Source organism: Nannospalax galili, unplaced genomic scaffold (genome assembly GCF_000622305.1).
Source record: "Nannospalax galili isolate Female #2095 unplaced genomic scaffold, S.galili_v1.0 scaffold252, whole genome shotgun sequence".
Classification (NCBI taxonomy): Eukaryota; Metazoa; Chordata; class Mammalia; order Rodentia; family Spalacidae; genus Nannospalax; species Nannospalax galili.
The window spans coordinates 6,125,752-6,149,037 of NW_008333886.1; the positions used below are offsets into that span (position 1 = coordinate 6,125,752).

The 23,286-nt window shown below is 41.2% G+C and overlaps 1 protein-coding gene across 3 annotated transcripts in view; it reads right to left on the bottom strand.

Annotated features, from left to right (window-relative positions):
- The window catches only part of LOC103730571 (nucleolar protein 4), a 145,153-nt gene that overhangs the window by 83,965 nt on the left and 37,902 nt on the right, over nt 1-23,286 (bottom strand). For all 3 annotated transcript variants that reach the window (XM_017797092.1, XM_008828850.2, XM_008828851.1), the window contains exon 2: nt 362-541. In XM_017797092.1, the coding sequence (XP_017652581.1) occupies nt 362-541 (180 nt within the window). The remainder of the gene's footprint in view (nt 1-361; nt 542-23,286) is intronic.

Here is a 23,286-nt window from a genome sequence, read left to right on the forward strand (position 1 = left end):
GACATGGCCACACTGCACAGTGGACGAATCTCTGAGGCAAACACTTGATTCTTTTGTCATGCATAATTAGGAAAGCAAAGGAAATGACTGATGACAGACAGGCATAACCATCCACGGAATAAGCTGAGCCTCTTCCACATAGGCCGACATGCATACTCACACAACACAACCCATTTGGCCTGAAAATTCTAAACAAAGCACAGCAATTCTGGTGTCTGCTTGTCAAGACTGTTGTATGTACTTTAAAAATCCTTCTGTAAATTAAACAAACATGTCTCTAAAATACTCGCATTGACCAACAAGCAACAACACGAAGATGAAGTGGTCAGAATGTAGCCACACAGGGAGTGTGGGGACTCACATTGAAAGCTTTCAGCCGCTCGGCTTCCACGCCTTCTGCCTCGTTGAGCTTCTCGGAGTCATCACGCTCATCGTGATCATCTTCATCCTCGTCTCCCCTGTTGAGTGACAGGTCCTCTGCACCCCGGTCTACACTCTCATTCTTAGCAGAGTCATAGCTGGAATAACTGTGCGCGGGAGACTGGAAGAGAAAGGGTGACAGTTCTTAGCTCAACCTTTGCCCACATCATCAATTTCAAGCTTTATTTTCCTTTCCAATGCTTTCTCAAAAATTGTGTTTATGAGTTGGTAACTCTAGCTCTGCGGCAATTTTAATTTTAATCAAAATTCAAAGAGATTTAAGAATTCATTTCCTCAATCACACCAGTAACATTTCAAGTGCTCAGTAGTTGCATGGGTAGCACCATCTGTGTAGAAATGTTTTACTGAACTTAGCTCCTCAGGAGTAATCACTGTTTCCACTCAATATTTATATTAAAAAAGAAGCAATCTGTAATTAATTTGACAGGAGAATTATTGAATCACATAGTTTTAGAAATAGATTTGACCTCAGAGCTTAGCCCATCTGATTGTACCAATCTCCTTTAAACAGTTTGGAAACTGAAGAACAGGGGTGCTTAATTAATATGCCAGCAAAGACTATACAAAATATTACTGAGAATAGGGATATTAATTATGATACTTTAGATTTGTGAGTTATCTAAGAGAACATCTTAAGATAGCATCTGAACTGAATATAGAGAAAAATAGTGAGGTTTCTTCCTAATTGTTAAGATCACTGCTTCTGTATCCCAAAGTTTTATTGAGGGCATGGCAAATTTAAAGCAAGAGTGGCCAGGTAAATATAGCAATATTTCAATGTAACTAAGCATCTGAAAAATTTAAATATGTAAAAATTCATATTCATATATGACGAAGCCGGCCTTACTGGCTTATTACAGCACATTGAGCCCTTCAATATTAAGTAAACTGTTTTGATTATTTTTCATATAGAGATATTTAATTTTCATATATCATGAAATATTTCTTTTAGGATCTTTTAGGCTAATTCTAGGGTTAGTCTGGGGAGAAATGACCTGAAAAGAAAGAAAAATCCAAGCGTATGGTATGATGAGAAGCTTAATTCAGCAGTAAGTAGCCTAATAATGGACCATTTTATATAGTCCCTTTGATACCAGAAATTATCAAACAGCTATTCAGACACTAAGCAAGACAGCAGAGTTCCAAGGGCAACCATCCTGTAGTTGTTTTCAGTATCGACACAAAGCTTTTATGAGATATCAAATGCCGTAAACAAATACTGAAATCATTGAGCAAGAGACGTCTACTGGCTCCCTTGGTTTTCATAGCTACACAATCATCTGCAGGTAAAGAAACACTTTCCAAAAGGTTAAATAACCTCTTCTCATCAAGATAATGATGTAGCTCGTGTTTGAACTCAGCTCTATCTGAAGCAAGAAGCGATGGACTCAGTTTCACCTGGCTACAATTTCTCTCTCCCCCGTCTCTCTGTCTCTCTGTCTCTGTCTGTCTCTCTCTTTCTCTCTCTCTCTCTCCCTATATATATGAATGAAGAACAGAGCATATTTTGGGTTTATGAACTGTACATGTTAGCATTTAAATAGCAAAAGGAGCCCTTCCAGAGCTGCTCCTCCACTTAAAGAAACTATTTTTTCTTTTACACTAGTTGCCTGTAATTTATATATCTTTAGTAAGAAGCATTATTATTTTTTATAAAATTTATTCATATAAGACATTTAAATAATTTGTTACAGCTGCATCCATGTTTATTTGTTTCCATTGGATATAGGAAATATAAAGTATTATGGTCACACAAAGATAAGTAGGTTTTCTACCTAAGGAGTAAGTAGAGAAGGAAATTGTGGCAAGGGCTGATTTTCAGTTTTAGAAATGACTGTAATTTGTAATGAAATACCTTTTAAGAATAAACTCAATGAGAAAATTTTAAGAATAATATGAAAACAACAGAAAACTTGTTTCAGTTGTCCGAATACCTCAATGAATAATTTCTTTCCTCAGGAAGCCTTTATTGAGCATCGTTATATGTTTGCTTTTAAGTAGAGCAATATCTACTTAGTAATCCTTTACTGAGCATTGCTTTTGTTCTATGCCTTACAGATAGAACTTAAATGAATCATATGTAAACTGCTTAAGTAACTTTCTCAAAGTCACATAAGTAGCAAATGAAGCCAGGTTTATTTTATTTTATTTTATTTATTAGTTTTCATTTTATGTGTATGAGTATATTGCCTGCATGTATGAAAGTGCAACTGTGTCATGCAATGCCGTGGAGGTCAGAAGAAAGCATCCGATTCTTCTGGTACTGGAGTTACAGACAGTTGTTAGCTGCCATGTGGGTGCTGGGAATTAAACCTAGGTCCTCTTCAAGACCAATCAGTGCTCTTAACCATTGAGTCATCTCTCCAGTCCATGAAGATAGGTTTTGAACCCAGGCAGTTTGTTTGTGAATTGATTACCTTAACTATAGTCTTTCCTGTTTATGAAAAGGCCATCAACTGTGACAATGTTGGTGGAAGCCAACTCCTAAGGCTCTGAGTTTCTTAACATCAGCTTCTAAAAGAAAATCTTTTAGGTGAGAAAGTAACATCACCCCATTGTCATTAATAGTTTGGTTTTCAGATATTAAGTGAACATACCCTCAGCAAATCTGAGAGATGACGTGTTTTGTATGAGTTGGAGTTATTTAATGTTCTTTTTTCAAGTAATGTGTGAGATTTACATGGAGCTTTAATATCCACTTGGCTGACTCTCCTAAGAGAACTAGTATTAGAGATTTATATATGGATATTATAAATGACTGAACAGGGGCCAGCAGGATGGCTTGGAAGAAAAATGTGCCTGCTGCCAAGTTTGACTCCCTGAGCTTGATCCCAGGACCCACAGGGTAGAAGAAGAAAAGCACCTTGGCAAGTGGAACCCCAACATCCACACATACACACCATGGCACATGCATGCACAACACACACACACACACACACACACATACACTCACACTCACACACAGAGGGGGGGATATACATACAATAAATGTAAGTAAAAATTTTAAAACTGAAAATTAAAACAAAAAATGACTGAGTCCATAATGATGGTAGTAATGATATTATATGATTCCAATATGTCTGAAGCTAAATGTCATGTGTCAGCTGGGTTGTAAGTTACATGGATATTTGATCAAACATGATGCCTAGGTGTGTCTGTGAAGAGGCTTGTGGGTGAGATTAGCATTTAAATTGGTACACTCCATAGAACAGATTTCCCTCCCCAAAGTGCTTGGATGTCATCCAGTGAGAATGGACAATCAGGGAGAAGAGGGAGGAAATGCCACACATTGTGACTGACAGCTGGAGATAAAATGACATTCACACCATAGCTTTTCTGGTCCTCAGTCCTTAAGGCTCAGACTGAACACTACCAACTGGATTTCCTAGGTATTTGGCTTTCAGATGAAAGAACATGGTACCCCCTCAGTCCCCATAATGTATTCACTCATCTCTCTGTCTATTGATCTATCTCTCATCTATCTGTTATCTGTCTGTCTGTCTTTTGATCTACACATCATTTGTCTATCTATCTATCTATCTATCTATCTATCTATCTATCTATCTATCATCTATCTATCTATCATCTATCTATCTGTCTGTCTGTCTATCATCTATCTATCTATCTATCTATTTCTATCTCATCTATCATCTATCTATCTAATCATATATCTATCATTTATCATCTATCTCTTTATCTATCATCTATCTACCCTACCTATCTAATCATCTATCTACCTTTCTATTATCTATCTATCTATCTATCTATCTATCTATCTAGCAATCATCTATCTATCTATCTAATCATCTATCATCTATCTACCTATCATCTCTATCTCTCTATCATCTATCTATCTATCAATCATCTATCTATCTTCTATCTATCTATCATCTATCTATCTATCTATTATCTATCATCTATTTATAATTATCTATCATCTATCTATCTATCTAGCAATCATCTATCTATCTATCTATCTAATCATCTATCATCTATCTACCTATCATCTCTATCTCTCTATCATCTATCTATCTATCAATCATCTATCTATCTTCTATCTATCATCTATCTATCTATTATCTATCATCTATTTATCTATCAATTATCTATCTATCTATCTATCTATCTATCTATCTATCTATCATCTATCTATATATTATCTATCTAACTCTCCCTAATCTTACTGATCTCATTTCTCTGGAGTACTATGACTAATGCAATTGTTATCCACATTATTAACAGTTCAGTTAAGGTTCAGCAAATATAGATACTGTGGAAATGTAGAAAGTTGTTAAATACAGACATGCAGACATTTGTAGTACTACTGCAACTTCAGAGCTAGGGGCCAGGGAGTTGGCAGAGTGGAGGGATGAGTCATGAAACCAGAATGAGAAACGTGCATGCAAATGAGCCTGTATGCCAGTCAAGGCATCATAGATCAAGCTCTCCGGTGTCCAAGATTCACCATAAGCTTTACCGTGATATCTCCGACATGCTTCTCAGCCAACACCTTTGACTTTTAGAAAGAGGCTCTGTTCCACTGGATGAAACTGCCAATCCTACAGGTCCCAACCGCCTTTGGAAGACATGAACTTTCAACTTTGTATCTAGACAAAGAAAGCTCATCTGAGACTGAAACTAAGAAGAATCCAACAGATCTGCACAGCCCCGAAAGAGTACTAAAGATTACTTGTAATATTTGTGCATCAAGATCCAACTGTCACTCAAATGAAGCCCCAGACCTATCAGCTGTATGACATCATACATCCTCTACCCATCCTGTCCCCTCTTTATATCTGGATTAAATTTGACATTTAGTGTTACAGAAATCAATAAGTGCAGATTAATAATACAGATATCATGCATCACACTTGATAGCTCAAACACAAATGGCCCCAGCTAGGAAGATAACAGCATCCCAGTAAATAGGAATAGATATTCTCATCTGTTAACAAAGTAAAATGATTTTGAATGACCTTTATAATAGGAAATTTTAAATGATCAGTGTTCTTTTGAATGCCTTTGTCAGTTATGAGCTGAGCGTATGTGCTGGATAGCTTCAGTTGTAAAACTGAACCTCAATTGGGGTGTTTCCTCTCCTTCTGATTGGTCTGTGGGTACTGCTGTGAGGTATTTTCTTGATTGTTGAGTGACTCAGGAGGGACCAGCCCACTCTGGGTGGCGCTACTTCTGGCAGGTGGTAGTGGGTTGTATAAAAAAGTAGGCTGAGTTCATAGAAGTAACTGACCAGCTGTCTGGAGAACTGTTTCCTTATGGTCATCTACCTCTGGCTCACAGCAATGTGACAGTCTGCACAAGTCTCATGCAAGCTTAAATCAGACAAAATCCCAGCATAGACATGGGGAAATAAGAACCCTCAACTCAGCCTAAGAAACCTTTGGCAACTGATGGTTGTTGGGAGAGAAGAGAGAGTCTCTTTCAAGGGTGAGACTCTTGTAAGGTTAATCAGGCTCTAATGGACGGACCCACACTGGAGAACATTTGGGGGACACAAATTAGACTCTATAGGCCTTATAAGATACATAATAGAGCACATTAAAATGGGCAGAGGTCAGCAAGGGGAGGTGCACATAGGGGAGGGGATCTAAATACCACAAATTATAGTGTGTGAAAATTGAAAAATTTAATGTACGGAAGGAAGGGAGGGAGGGAGGGAGGGAGGCAGGAAGGAAGGGAGGGAGGGAGGGAAAGAAAGAAGGAAGGAAAGAGAGAGAAAGAAAGAAGGAAAGAAAGAAAGAGAAAAAGAAAAAGGAAGGAAGGAAGGAAGAAGGGAGAGAAAGCTGAATTGTATCTGGTGGCCATGCCTTTATCCCAACACTGGAGGCACAGGCTGATGCTCTGCTCACAGGCCAGAGGAGCAAGCCAGTAACAATGTTTCTCTGTGGTCCATGCTTCGCCTCCTGCAACCAAGTTCCAGCCTAACATTGCTCAAAGATGAGCCAATCCCAGATGAAACAAACTTTTTAACCCTTTCTTTCCCACGTTAGTTTTGGTCAGTGTTTCATCACAGCACTAGAAAGTAACTAGGACAGTACAACAGTGTAAGATCACACTAGAATGTAACTGTATGATCAGTGGGACATGAAGCAAGATAACTGATTTTAAGGGCAGTGTTAAATTTCAAGGATCAGCCTTGCTTTCCATTCAAATCATTAACAAGATAAAGTTAACTAATGAAATATAATACATATTCAATATGGTTCCAGTCTACCTTTAAAATATATTCAACATTATGCATTTTGGAAGGTAATGTGCAATGACCAGCCACAAAAGGAACCAAGCAAAGTACTGCCACTGAGAAACACTGGATTTCAAAGTGAATATGCCGGACTACCTGCACCATCATCCGCAGGACTATCTGTATCAGCACCTGCAGGACTGCCTGCACCATCATCCGCAGGACTGCCTGCAACATCATCCACAGGACTACCTGCACCATCATCCACAGGACTACCTGCACCATCATCTGCAGGACTACCTGTGCCATCATCCACAGGACTACCTGCACCATCATCCGCAGGACTACCTGTATCAGCACCTTCAGGACTACCTGCACCATCATCCGCAGGACTATCTGTATCAGCACCTGCAGGACTGCCTGCACCATCATCCGCAGGACTATCTGTATCAGCACCTGCAGGACTGCCTGCACCATCATCCGCAGGACTATCTGTATCAGCACCTGCAGGACTGCCTGCACCATCATCCGCAGGACTACCTGAACCATCATCCGCAGAACTACCATCATCCACAGGACTACCTGTACCATCATCCACAGGACTACCTGCACCATCATCTGCAGGACTACCTGTACCATCATCCAGAGGACTACCTGTATCAGCACCTGCAGGACTGCCTGCACCATCATCCGCAGGACTATCTGTATCAGCACCTGCAGGACTGCCTGCACCATCATCCACAGGACTACCTGCACCATCATCCACAGGACTACCTGCACCATCATCTGCAGGACGACCTGTATCAGCACCTGCAGGACTACCTGCACCATCATCCGCAGGACTATCTGTATCAGCACCTGCAGGACTGCCTGCACCATCATCCGCAGGACTATCTGTATCAGCACCTGCAGGACTACCTGCACCAGCGTCTGCAAGACTGGACTACCTGTACCAACATCCGCAGGACTATCTGTATCAGCATCTGCAGGACTACCTGCACCAGTATCTGCAGGACTGTATCAGCATCTGCAGGACTGTACCAGCATCTGCAGGACTACGTGTACCAGCATCTGTAGGACTACCTGTACTGTCATCTGCAGGACTACATATACCAGCATCTGCAGGACTACCTGCACCAGCATGTACTGGGAACCTGTTAGATATGCAAAGACTCAGCTCACACCTCCATAAAAAAACTGAATCAGACAAGAGGGAGTGGAGCCCCTGTAATGTACTTTCACTATGCCCTCTGTGGGAGTATGAGGACTCAAGCCCCATATCCACTCAACTAGAGCAAAGTTTCATTTGTAGGAAATATGGCTGATTATGGATGCTGTTATGTGATACCAAGAAAAGCACATAGAAAAAAACCTCCAAGATAGGAGACATTGTATAGCACAATTAACCTTGGTTCTACAATAAATTGGACACATAAAAAAAGACATTAAAAGAAATTAAAGAGAAAATAGAGCAAATAAAATGTGCAGAACATATTAGTACCTCAATTCAAATAAACCTGATTCCTGAGAATGGAATATTTTGTTATGGATGAAGTATTAGATTATAACCAAATTATTAATTTGGGCAGCTGCAAATTTGTGTGTGGAAACTATTATGTAGAAAATGTCATATTTTTAGAGATATAAATGGAAGTTCTGAAAGGGTGAAATGACCCAGGTATCTGCGGTTTGCTTTAAAACTGCACAGAAATAAAGTCGGAAAAGATGAAAGACTAAGCTAGCACGGGAGCATCTAGCATTTTAGAATAAAATACACTTTTGTGAATTGCATGTTTATTTCTTTATTTCTGTCATGACACTCATTTATTCAACAATTTTTAAGAAGAAACAAGTTTTCTTGTTTGGAACACATTTCAAGTTTCACGGGACTGAAAAGCTCTAAGTTTGAGGGTGGTGAGAAAATTACAAAATTTAAGGAGGAGTTTTTTTTGAAACTCTAGAAAAAAATAAATATTTATATGAAATTAACAAAATCATAAAATGATAAAAATTTAAAAGCTCATGGCTGTAGCTAACATGAAGGGTAAATCTGGAATATTCTATGATTTCAGTACCTCTCTGGTCAGCTCTGAAATACATTTCTCTTTCTGCTTCCTTTTCTAAAATCTTTTTGTTGAGTTTTTTCAATTTCATACAACAGTTCTTAAATAAATCTAGACCCCTTCTCCATCCATGTCCCCATGTCCCCACCAGACTTTATGTATTCCACCATATATGGTAAGTCCTATCCAGTCAAGCATTTGTACCCAGATGTCCTTCAGTGCAAATTAATCCACTGGAGTCTAGTCAGCCCATGTAGAGATGGTAAGTCAGTCATACTCTCCCTATCTCAGTAGCAATCAGTCTCTAACAGTTATCATTCTAGGGCTGGCCCCCACCCATTTCTCTCCTCCCCTCTGGGCCCTTGTTTATTTGAGTTGGCATGGGTCTCGTACTTGATGCCACCATTGCCACAGGTTCACATGTGCAAGCTTCCAGTGGCCTGAAAGCCTCCACTTCCCTGTGTTCATGAACCAGTCCTGGCTCTTACAACATTCCTGTCTCCTCTACAATGGTCCCTTTGCCATGGGTGGGTGAGGCTCAATATAGGAGTCCTATCCAGGCATATATACTTTGCAGTCTCTTATTTAAAACTTGGCCAGTTATATAAGGGAGTTTCACTGGTGAGAATTGAGAGACGAACTAGATTTCTCTCTACCCCTTGATCCATTATATTCCATGAGCCTTAGGTGTAGAAGTTCAACTGTAGGTGTATCACCTCAAACTGGGCATCTCTCAGGTGTATATTCTCTGTGTCTGACCAGCTGTGGAATTCTGCAGTGAAAATGTGGTACATTTACACAATGGGGTTCTAGTCAGTCATAAGAAAAGATGAAATTATGAAGGTAAATGGTTGGAACTAGAGAGTGTTATACTAAGTGAAGCAACACAAACACAGAAAAGCGAGTGATGTATGTTCTCCCTCATTTGCAGATTGTAGCACCAGTCCCTTATATGTGAGTATATAAATTCTGATGACAGAGACAGGGTTTTCTTTAGGATCTATGTCCTCTGCAGCCATGTGTATTTGACTGAGTTTACAGTGACACCCAGGAGTTCACAAGGAACAGAAGGATCCAGGAATGTGGAAGGGATACATGGGGGTAAAGGAAAAGAAAGAACCCAAAAGAGGGGGATGATAGGGAACAGATGTTACTGGGGGACAGGTGGGGAGAGTGGGAGTGTTCAATGGAGAGCAGAGGAGGGAGGGACATGTAAGGGCAAGGTGTGTGGAAAAAGATAGAGATGAATGACTCTCGAGGGGCTAGGGAACCCAGAGGGAAATGTGATGCCCTGGAAAACCCATGAGAAATGGACATACAGTGTCTAAACATTAGTGCATATTTAGACCTAGGAGCTGTTTGTCAAGGAACACAATGCCAGAGAGAAGAGACATACCTTTGAGTGGTTGGTGAGAGTGGTCCAGGAGACTCCCAAAATAACACAGGCTATTGCCAAAGCTCCTGGTTATATCCCTGAACTAGTAGATAAGACCCTACTGCTGAAGACAGGACATAATTCGGATACAGGGCTTAGAAGAATGGAGCAGGAACTGACCTGGAAGCCTTCTACCTGGAGTTTAGCTCTCATAATACTAGATGATGATATGCAAAGTGATAAGGGAGAAAATCAATCAATGGTTGAACGCAGTCTTAAAGTACAATAACTATAATGACTGGCACAGCAAACTACCTCTATTGGTGCAGCAGTGGCACTGTTATCTGGGGGGCAACCAACAGCTGTCTAATTGAACTTAAAGCCCTCTCAACTGAGTGAACTCATGGCTGTCACTGTAAACTCAGCAAATACCCATGACTGGAGAGGACACAGATCCTAGAGAAAACCCTATCTCTGTCATAGCTCTACACAAACGAAAGCTCTTACCGTATGCTAAATATGAATCCTCATATTTGCAGACAAGCATACTGTATAGCACTCATCTTTCTGTATTTCTTGGCTGCATTCTGGTTGTTACTTCATGAGACAGTGATTTTTATGATATAGTCAGTGGAGAGAACAGAAAGTGATTCAGTCTCAGTCCTGCATGATAGATATGTGTCTTTTATTGTTCATAGTTTTGGAATTTTCTCTTTTGTTCTTCCAATAATTATTCCTTCATCATACAAACTATTTTATCATTCTCTGCCCAGTGAATCTGTTCATGTATAAACTATTCAATATTTTGGTATTTCAGGTTTTCCTGAGCCAGAAGCTAATGTCTTCATTAAAGTATCTTTTATGAGTTATATTTATTTTATTGATATCGATTTTCTGTCCAACATGGAACTTAAAACTGCCATTGTGTTAATATAATCCAGCCTTCATTAATTTCCCTATTTCATGCTCCTATAGAAATAATGCCTTGGGGACCCCAGAGAGCCCTGAGCAGCCCCACAGCCACCTATACTGCTTGTTAGTTATCACAACCAGGGAGGAGCCCCAGCAGTTGCAGCAGGCGAGTCAGTGTGGAGGCAGACACCCCAACCCACCAAGACTAGCACCTCAGGCAGCATCATGTGTGCGGACAAGATGGTCACCTACACAAAGGTTCTTGGAACAGTCAAATGATTCAACATAAGAAACAGATATAGTTTAATCAATAAGAGTGACATAAGGATGATGTACTTGTACACCAGACTGTGGTTAAGAATAATCCCAGGAAGTATCTTCACAGTGTAGGAGATGGAGACACTATTGAATACTGTTGATGAAGAAGAAAAGAGTGTGGAGGCAGTGAATGTTACACCCTGGTGGAGTTCCAGTTCAAGGCAGTAATTACACAGCAGACTAGCAATTATAGACGATATCCACATTGTAGGGGTTCCCCATGCAATTACCAGTAGAATGACCAGAAGTGACTGAGGGAAAGAATGAGGGGGCTGAGAGTCCTCCTGGAGGCCGGGCCCTGCCACAGGTGAAGGTTCCGGAGAAGTGATGGAGGATGCTGGCAAGCTGGATGCAGGAGGGGAATATGTATCACATATTCCGCAGGGGCCTTTTTCACCAAAGAGCCTAGAGAGGACCATGGTTAATAGGACAGGAAAATGAAGAGGATGAGACTCCCCCAGGATCAATATCCACCTGCAACTTCAGTGACCGACACAGATGCCCAAACCCTAAACCACAAAATGGTAGAGGAATGCATCCACCCACTGAGAATTCAACTGGTCCCGAGGCTGAGCAGGGTGGGGCTGAGTAAATACGGGCTTACCATCTCTACCATCATCCAGTTTAATCATCCCACAAGAAGAAATGAACCAAAGATTGGAGCTGAAGACCTTTACTGCTTGCTTTTTGCCTGTTGACCAGATACATTAGAACTACCCAGATTATCTATGCAGCATCAGGTTTTTATTATTTTTACCTAAAGATGTCTCTTTTTGGCAATGACAAACTTTTTTAAAAGCCTTGTTTTTCTCAATGCACCTTTAAAGGTTTTTAAATTGCTTCATATCTGGTCAAGATGAGATTTTTGAGAACCACATTTTAAATTTTCAACAAAAGTTTACAATTTGAGTTTTTTTCAAAAGAGTCAAAAAACCACAAGCACTCATTAATAAAGATTAATCATCATCATCATCATCATCATCACAGAATTGCTGTCTTCATTTGATTTTTGGCTTTGGTAGCAAGACACTTCTACAGTTTCCAAATGATGCTCTTTGCTTTCACATTTCATATATTATTGATTCTAAACACACCATTAGGTTTTTATATTAATGTCCTCTCAACCCTCTATTATACAATCAAATTCAGGAAAATGACAGAGTCTTCATATCTCAAAATTAGGAAATTATATTTTTAACAAAAGGTCCAAATTGTCATTTTTACACTGTAAAAGTCCAGACATGTAGTGTTCATCTTGTTCAAAAGATTAACCAGCAAACCAGTATTGATGAGCATTGATTTTCAAATAAAGTGGCCATCACCTCCTATCAGTTTGGCAATTTTTATTTTTCATGCATAAATTAATTTATTTTTGCAGTAAAGTTCTCTCCAGTGGTGTGATTCTTGCAAATGATCACTGTATTACTCCTAGCAACTGCATACAGATCTATAATGAATCATTTGTATAACTGTGGGTGGTATTTGGCATCTAATTTACTAATTATAATTTCATACATGTATTCCTATTTTCTAACTTAATTCTCTTAAATTATCTCAGTAAATCACATGTGACATTTTATTTTGACATCATCAAATGCTTATTGAGCAACCAAATCAAATTTAAAAATTAGTTTGAATTTCTCCATGAAAGTTCTGTTCTTTGAAAATCACTCCTTCCATTTTATACCTATGAAAGGAAATCTCATTCACTGTATCATTTTAAAACTCTAGCTACTTCTTTGGAACACCTCACAGTAATGTAAAATTTTTTCAGGGCTGTTTCTCTAGCTGATGATTAAGCAGTGCTGTGGACCTTCTTGGTAGGCATGCATCAGAATTGTCCACAGAACACTGATTGCTGGGCCAGTTCAGTAGGGATGGCATGGGGCCCATGAATTTTGAATTCTATCAAGAGCTCAATTTAATCAAATGAAGCATCTCTGGGTAGAATACTTGCAGCCCATTGTTGTGGTTTGAATATGAAATGACCCCTGTACAGGCTCGTGTGTTTGAACAGCCATGGTGCTAATTAGGAAGGTTGTGGAACCTTTAGAAGATGAAGCCTTGAAAGAGGAAGTGGGTTGTTCTTGAGGTTTTATAGCCCAGTCTGGCAGCTTATCTTGCATGCTTCCTGAGTGTGGCGCAGTAAGACCAGCAGGCCTCCCTGCCCAGCATTTCTTGCCTGCAATGATAGTCTCTATACTAAGCAATCTGTAAGCTTTCTTTCCTTAACCTGCTGATTGTTAGGTCACAGCAGTAAAACTAGTGACTAACACATGAATAACCAATGATCACTAGGTACTACATGGAATGCCCATGATCTTCATATGTTCTTAAGGTGTGTAATCATTCCATAACCCAGAAATGCAGTGTTTACCTTCTTCCAAACTTTAACCAGTGCTACAGCATAGATGCTCTCTGGTTTTCAAATTAACAGGTTAGTATCTAATACCAATCTTACAATTTCTTCTTTTTATGTTTCAAAATAATTTATATTTCCATTAAAACGCTGTTGAACCTCATGAAACTAAAAGCTTCTGCACAGCAAAGGACACCATCCATCATCTGAGTAAAGAGGCAACTGACAGAATGGCAACAAATGTTTACCAGCTATGCCTCTGACAGAGGGCTAGTATCTAAAATATACAAAGAACTTAAAAAAATCCAAAAGTAAACATCAAAAAAGCAAGCAACCCAATTATAAATTGGAATGAGGAACTAAATAGAGAGTTCTCAAATCATAAAACTTGGGAGCTGAGAAATAAATTTTAAAATGTTCAACATACTTAGCCATTAGGGAAATGCAAATTAAAATTACTTTGAGATTTCATCCTACCAGACTCAGAATGGCTACGATTCACAAAGGCAGTGGTGACAAATGCTGTGGAGGATGTGGGGAAGAAGCTTTACTCACTGCAGGTGGTAGTGCAGCTGGTGCAGCCACCATGGAAATCAGTGTGGAGGTTCCCCAGCTACAGAGAGAGTAACCACATGATCCAGCTGTACAACTCTGGGGCATGTAGCCAAAGGACTCTATATCTACTAGATACTTGATACCTATTATAGATACTTAATAGATCCATATTCATCCATGTTTATTGTACCTCTAATCACAATAGTCAGAAAATGGCAACAACCTAGATAGACACTAACTAATGAGTTGATGTGAAAGTGTGTCATATTTATATAATGGGATACTATTCAGTTGATGAGAAACATGAACTTATGAAATTTACAGGTAAATGGATGGAACTGTAAACAGTCAACCCAAATGAGCTAATCCAGATCCAGAAAGACGAACATCAGATGTTCCCTCATGTGTGGATGCTAGCTTTGAATCATTAGGCGTAATTTTTTTCATAGTAAAATTCAGAGATGTCAGGAAACTAGTTAGGGGGCGTGGGGGAAGGGCTTCCTGGGAGGGAGATAGAATGTAGTGACATAAGGGGAAAAGAGCAGTAATGGACTAGGAAAGGTTACCATGGCAGAGTTGGGTAGAGGAGGAAGAATGGGAAGAGAGTCTAACACTAAAGGCCATTTGTAAAGTCATATGGCAACCTAATACTGTAGAAACTTCTGAAAATATATACGTGTACATACATAAAGAGTTGAAAATGAGTTACCTTATAGTGTGAGTATACCAATGCCTAAACCAGACAACATAGGTTAGCAAATAAAAAGCCCAATGTCAGGAATGGATCCTCTTTGGAGCTGTTGGCCAAGGAGTTCCCATAGAGTCCGATACAATACTGGCTACTGCCATAGCTCTTGGTTTCCCTCCCGAACTTGACTGGAAAACCCTATTGCTGAAGTTACATAAGTTGCAGAACAAACATGGAGGAATTAAGCTGGTACTGACTTCAAGGCTTCATCTAATAGAAGAGCAATGTAATCATCAAACTTATCCAGCTGTGAACCCTGCAAACTTCAATAATGACTGGCCTGGCAAAATATATCTGTTGGCGCAATAGTGGAGAAGATGTTACTGAAGTAACCAACCACTCTCTGGTTGAATTTAAGGCCTACCTCACAAGACAGAGCCCATGCCTGGAACTATTTATCATGGCCGAGAATCTGTGGCCAGATGGATCAGAGGCCACCAGGGAGAACCTCCTGCTAAATGGTAGCAGAGGTAACAGTAGCTAAAACGTTTCTCCCCAAACTGATGAGAAGATCTTTTTTTTCTTTTTTCTCATCATTTTGTACAAGATGTTCAGGGTTAGACTGTTTCAGAATTTTTCTGTTACGAGACAGAATCACAATTAAATAAGTACAGAATCAGGCAATAGTTAGATATCTTAGAAATGAAACTGGTCAATGCAATTGTACATTGATCTATTGTCGTAGAAGGATTTATATTTTCTAGGTCACTTCTATTTTTAGAGATGTGAGTGAGGGTGGGTGGCCTTAGGGAGACTATTCAGGTCATAGGCGTGATCACCAGTGCTCAGTCATAAGATTTTTCCTTCTGCAATGCAAATTGAGGCACTGTTATGGCTCTTAGAATTTCAAGCCACAGTCTCGATTCTTCTCATAGGCTAATTTTTATAAATATGTTCCTTCTGCTATAATTCATTAGTTATCCACAAGTGATGTCCTGAATTCTACAAACATTAAGCTCTTATGAGAAATTGAGCATAAAAGATACATTTTTTAACTGAATGATTGAAAAACTTGAAATCAGGGTCTAAAAGACCTATTTGAATCATTTATTTTCTCATATTTGAAAACACAGGGTAAATATGCAAAAAACTCCCATAACTTACACCCAAAATTGAGTAACTTGATTAAAAAAAATGTTGATCTGATTGAACATTTCTCCAAAGATGATATACAAATAGTCAAGAAATATGTTAAAAGGTAATACTAGCTGGGCAAGATTGTGTATGCCTTTAATCCCAGTATTCAGGAGTAGGGGCATATAAATTTCTGCATATTTAAGACTAATCTGGTCTATAGAGTTCTAGGCTATCTAGAGCTATATAGTGAGACCTTGTCTCAAAACAAAATCACAGTGAGATACAGCACCTCACAATAGTAGAGATGGAAAGACAGAAAAATAATAGATGTTGGCAGTCAACTGAGGAGTTGAAACTCTTGAGAACTGTTTGAGGGGGAGATAAATGGTGCAACTCCAATGGGCATCTCCTCAACATGTTAGTAAAAGAACTATTACATGGCCTGTTGATATAATTCCTAGGTGTGGCTGCAAAATAAACTGAAAGCAGGTTCAAACTACCATTCATAACAGCACCATCCACATTTTCCAGGCAGTAAAAGAAACCCAAATGTCCATCCATGGTGTGAGGATTTAGTTCTGTCAACTGGACACAATCTAGAATCACTTGGAAAGAGAGTTTTAATAATAGGTGTCTAAATCAGGCATGTCTAGGGTGGATTGTCTTCACTGCTTTAACTGATGTGGGAAGACATAGCCTGAAAGTGAGCATCACCACTCCCTAGTTTGGGGTCCTGGGTCTTGTAAGAGTAGAGCAAGCTAAGGGACCACTAACCACACAGGACTTTCCATAGAGCAAAACAAAGGAGCACCAAGCAAGCAAGTACTCATTTCTCTCCGCTCTTGACTGTGGATATGATGTGACTGCCCTAAAATAATGGACTGTACTCTGTAACCATGAGCTAGAACAAAGTTTTTCTTTCTTAATTTTCATTTTGTCTGTCTAGATATTTTATTACAACAGCAAAAAGTAATGTAGAACACATGGAAGGTGCAGGGAGCTATGCTGAGTCTAAAAATAAATCAGCTGCAGAGGACATAAGCTGTGTCGTTCCATCATATGAGGCACCCAAAGGAAATATTCATAGTCACAGAAAACCTGATGGAGGATCTGAAGCAAGGAAGACAAGGGGCTTCTTATAAAATGGGAATAAAATTTCACTTGTGCAAGATATCAGGCTTCCTGAGGTCTTTGGTACAACTGTGTGAATGTACTTAAACAGGCACTTTCGAGTGGCTAAAACTCATTTTCATGACTTTTTTCATCACACTGACAAGCCACAAATAATTTTTATTATCTATTTTTGGCTTTACTGTTTAATTGAATTTTGTTATTTTCATATGATATGATTTGATGGTATTAGACCCTCCCTCTTGGCCTCACCTCCCGTTATCGCCCCCGACCAATTTAATGTGCTATAATAAGGCCTAGTAGTCTAATCTGTGTCCTGTCACTAGAACCTGGTTAATCTACAAAGCGTCCCATGCCTGAAAGAGAGTACCTCTGCCCCTCCCCACAGCCATCTGGGAGAAACAGCTGATACAATTTCCTTAGGTGGAGTTGGAGAATCTTACCCACTTCCTCATCTCTATGTTGGGATTTTTTTCTGGTCTGAGCTTGCATGAGACTTGTGCGTGCTGTCACCATTGCTGTGAGTTCATATGAGTAACTGACCAGCTGTCTGGAAAACTCTATTTCACTGTGGTCATCCACCACCTCTGGCTAATACAATCTTTACATCCTCTTTTCTGAAAATAGGATATCTTATTTTTATGTTCAAATTCCTACAGTTTCTCTAAGAAATGATTTGATGAGTATATATTGTATACAGTATCCAAATATTGCAATGTACCCCATAAATATATAGAATAATTATGTGGTAATATAAAAATTATTTGAGATGGAAATGTAAAAACTTGATTTGGTACCTGTAGGCTTATATAAGTACCTTTAAGTTTGTACACTTAAATATCTGTAGTAACATAAGGAATGGTAGCTTCTGCTGGTCTTAAGAGTTGTAGACATGTTTAACAACTCTATTCCTTACAATACTATGAGGTAATTAAAATGTAAATGGTTAAGAAGTTAATAAATATGGAGAAAAAATTCTCTTATGCCCAGAATCTCTTACTTTTCCTCCAATTAATGTGGGGATCCTCTGCCCTTTATACTGTTATGATAGCACTTTCAGGTGCTGAAATAGAATGAGAGATGACAGTGATCACTATTGCTTTTCTAATCACAAAACTTTATTATACTGATGGAAATATCTTGATAGGAGGTCATCATATGAGAAGTAGTTTTTATGGACAGAGGGGCTTGGAGATAGTCATGTAATCATACAGAGAGATTCCACTTAGATAACAGAGTATCGTAGATATTGTGACCCAGAAGATGTTCCTCTGATCCTGTGATGACAAGCCATGGACCCTCCTCCTTCCCACACTCTGCAAAGAAGCCACTCCCCGTCCCTCTTCCAGCCAATCGGTTGACTATAGCCTCTTACAGGGGAGGGGCTAAGGGTATAAAAGCTTTGGAAAACCACAGGCTGGCCTCCTGCCATTTTTTTAAGGCTGTCCAGCTGGAACCACAGGATTTATGTCTGGGTGTGGACTTTCAGCATCAGCTGTGAATGGGGGGATGCCCACTTCTCTGTAAGTAAACCCGTACCCCAAGCTCAGTTAGCAAGTCCAATAAACTCGTTAAAAAATTCTTCAAACCAGGGTTTGGAGAATTTTTCCTCAGACTGTCACAAGGACCTTGGGAGGAGGGAATTGGATGCCACATCCACCTCCCAGCGGTGAATTTGACTTACAATTGACATAGCCCAGTAGGATACGATGAAGCAGAGAATGAGTTTTGGAAGAGAGTTGATGATGTTCCTGATATGGGGAAAGAGACCAACAACTGAAGTAGAGTTGGGTGAAGGGAGAGTGGGCTGAGGAAATGTGAACCTGGTGGGCCATTCCCATAGGGTTGGTGGGGGTGGCTGCAGTGGCATGGTTAATGCAGTGGACAGTGTAACTGGGTGAGGCCTTCTAAGTAGTCGAGGGTGATGGAAGAGATCCCAGGGTGGCAGCCATCTTGTAGGTGATATGGGGTGGCATGCCTGCTTGACCAGTGGGGGCAGCCACATGAGTGTGGAGAGGCCCTGAGAACAGCAGGTCTGGAACAGGTTCTACAATCTCTGGGAGTAACACACCAGTGACAATAATGACAAAAAGCACCGGCTTGGCCACTGCTATTGATAATAAGAAATCTGTCCCAGGTGGAGGCCTTAGCCAGAAGGGAAACTGAAGGTGTTAGAGAGGAATTACAACAGGAGAGGGGTATGAGGCTGGCCTCTGTGGTACTGGCCTCTGACCTTGCCAATAAATTAGATAAGAAAGAAAAGGAGATGGAGGTGTTGGAATGCAGCTTTTTAGGTCTAGGAGGTCAAAAGGGAAAAAAAGCCCAGATCAGAATGATAATAAAAGGCCCATCCTGGGATCCTAAACCTGGAACCCCTGGGAAGAGTTGGGCAATGAGGAAGAAGGAAGTGACCTAGAGATAGTGGGAGATGCTCCTTAGGTCTGACTTTTAATTCAGAGAAAGGAAAATCCATGGTCCAACATGCAGATGGAGGTCTTAACAATAGCTTGGTGCAGGAGACCATAGTAATCAGAGAATTCTCAGCATGAGAGCTATTAGATCTGGAAAAGACATTTAAACAAATTATGAAGGAGCCTGTGGCCACCTGGCTTGTGAAGCTATGGGATATGGGGGCAGATGGAATCATTTTAAGTTCTACAGAAGCAGAGAAGTTAAGCAGCATAACCATTCATCCCTCTTTGAGACAAAGACTTCACAATTTAAGACAACATGAGGGAAACCAGCCCATGATGGATTGGCTCATACGAGCCATTTGGGATATGTGGATAGCTCCAGCTGAGATTCCCATGAATATTAGAGATTGGGAAACCATTGAGGAAGGACAGCCTCTGTTGAGGGAACTGGGTATGAGCAAAGCTGTATTTGATGCTCAGTTCACGGGCCCAGACAGGACTATGTTTACAGGAGACTTAAGAAAGAAACTGATTCAGCAAGGCCCACAACACTGGTATGGAGTTTTGGTGGCAGTGCTAAGTCCCATGGTCAGGTGTGAACTGTATGAGGCTGGAAAGGCTCTGGCCAATTTAAATGACTTAGACCAACATGTAAACAGGGTTCGAAAGATGCTGAAGTGAGTTAGACACAAAGGAAAAGAGCCGGAACTCAGCAAAGAGGCCCCTCTGTGTCTCCCAAGCACAGATATGGGTGGATCTGCTCAGAGCAGGAGTTGCTAGGGATAAGATAGATGGGCAGCCAAATGCTGTGCTGGTGAGTCCGTGGAGGGCTTTAAGAACCTGACCAGAAATTCACCACAGAAGTAAGAGAAACAGGGGACCAGGAAGTGCTGGTAGCCCCAACTGTGCCCCCTGCTCCAGAGGAAGGCAGCCTCATTGGATGGGACCGTCCCCCAATATCTGCCTTGTAGGGGTGGCCAAGGTTGCCCACAGGTGAGGACCATAATGGGTGACTGGAGGCCACGTGTCAAACTGAGGATTTATTGGTCCCCCACTAATATATAAAACACGTGGGCCCTAGTGGATACTGGGATGGAGTGTACACTAATTCACAGCAATCCCCCAAAACATCAGGGCCAGTGGATAGTAGTGGATGGGTATGTGGATAAAACCATACAAGTAAAGCAGACTGGACTCATTCTGGGAGTGGGCAATCACCCCCAGAAGTATAAGATGTGCCTTTCTCCCCTTCAAGAGAACATTTTAGAGGTGGATGCCCTGCTGGGTCACACCTTACATACTACTGTGGGAGATTTTCGGCTATAGGTGTGAACAGTAAAGACGATTACTCAGGGGTGGGCAAGATGGGAGCTAGTCAAATTGCCCATCTCACGGAAGTTGGTGAATATCAAACAGTACCAGCTGCCTGGGGGTCGAGATGAAATTACTGAAACCATCCAGGAGCTTGATCAAGTAGAAGTTATTCTCCCAGCCCAGAGCCCTTTCAATAGCCCCGTTTTGCCTATCAGGAAGCCAGATGGCTCCTGGAGAATGATTGTAGATTACCGGGAGTTAAATATCAACATTACACTGCTAACTGATGAGCTGGTGCAGGAAATGGGGTCCTTCCATGCTGCGGTGGACCTTGCTAATGCATCCTTTAGTATTCCCCTAGCGGCTGAATCCCAAGATTAATTCGTATTCATGGGGAATGGATGACAGTGGACTTTCAGAGTACTTCCCCAAGGTCCAACATTACACTGCTAACTGATGAGCTGGTGCAGGAAATGGGGTCCGTCCATGCTGTGGTGGACCTTGCTAATGCATCCTTTAGTATTCCCCTAGTGGCTGAATCCCAAGATTAATTTGTATTCATGGGGAATGGATGACAGTGGACTTTCAGAGTACTTCCCCAAGGTTACCTCTACAGCCCATGTTTTGTCACAGGATGGTGGCCCGGGACCTGGCCCTGTTACCCTGCCCTCCTTCTGCAAGGAGGTCCCACTACATAGATGACATAATGCTAACTTCTGAGTACCTTACAGATTTGGAAGCTCATTTGGGGAACATGCAAGTGCACCTGAAGGAGCGAGGATGTGAAATCAACCCACAGAAGGTACAAGGGCCTGGTACAGTGGTAAAATTCTTAGGAGTTTTATGGTCAGGCAGAACTCACATGATACCCAGTGCAGCAGTTGAGAAAATCTTAGAACAACCCGTACCAATAAATGCTAAGCAGTTACAGGTATTTTGGGGACATCTTGGGTACTGATGAATTTTTATACCTCACCTTGCTCAGGTTACCTGCCCCCTGTATAATCTAATAAAAAGAGGTGCTACATGGGATTGGGATGTAAAGTCCAAAGAGGCTTTTGAACAGGCCAAGGTACTGGTTGGGCAAGCTAAGCAGCTGTGTGCCCCAGTACCTCAGTGTCCCTTCCTCTTGGAAGTCACCAGGAGCCCTGAAGGTTAAGGGTGGGGCTTGTGGCACAACAACCCAAACAGATGGTCCCAATTGGGTTCTGGTCCCAATTGTGGAAAGGGGAGGAGTCCCAGTACACAGCGCTAGAACAGCAACTGCTGGCTGCGTAAAAAGCATTGCAACAAGTAGAATCCATTACGGGCCCCACCCCCATTACTGTAAAAACCGCATATCCCATATCCCATAAAAAGGATGGGTAGAGGGCCTGTTAGCCAAGCCCCTGACAGGGGTGGCCCAAAACCAAATGCTGCAAATTGGCATGCATATTTGCAACAATGAGGGGTGGTGTCAGCAAGCCTGATCACTAATGTCATGCAAGCAGTACTTGGACTGGTGTCATTTCAAGGCACAGAGCCTCTCCCTCCACTTTCTATAGTTGACCCTCCAGCAAGACCTGACCAAGTGCTAGAAGGAGCTCCCCCAATTCTGGCTGATGCCTGGTATACTGATGGCTCTAGCAGGGGTGCCAGACAAGAATGGGTAGCAGTAGCAATACAGATGAACACTGACACTATATGGTTAGAGAGGGGAGAAGGAGAAAGCAGTCAATGGGCTGAATTGAGAGCTGTATGGATAGTAATAATGAGGGAGCCTTGGCCAGTTACAATTTGTACTGACAGTGGGCTGTGTCCAAGGGTTTAACCTTATGGATGGCTCAATGGGAGAAAGAAAAGTGGCAGGTGATGGGACGGCCCCTATGGGGACAACAAATGTGGAAGGACATATATAATAAAATGCAGCAGGAGCTAGTGCCCCTGGTAGTTTACCATGTGGCTGCCCACCACCTGGTGAGTCCCCCTGGGAATCAGGAAGCTGATGCCCTCACCAAGGTGAGGGCTATCTGCCCTCAGTTTCCCCTAGAAACAGCTCACTGGATTCATATCAAGTCACGCCACAGAGGAGCCGACTCAGGATGGAGACTAGCCAAAGCAGTAGACATTCCAGTAAAATGTGCTGACATCCAACAGGCTGTCCAGGCCTGTGAGGCGTGTTCCCAGTTACGGCCCGAAGGATGGATGCCATGATGGGACACGTGCACAAGGCAGCTTCCCTTGTGAGAGACCGGCAAGTAGATTATATAGGGCCCCTGCCGATCAGGAGGGGTGTAAATATGCTCTCACTTGTGTGGACACTGCCACAGGCTTTACACAGGCCTTTCCTTGCAAGAGAGCAATGGGCAAGGCTACTACTAAGGGGCTTACGAACTCAGTG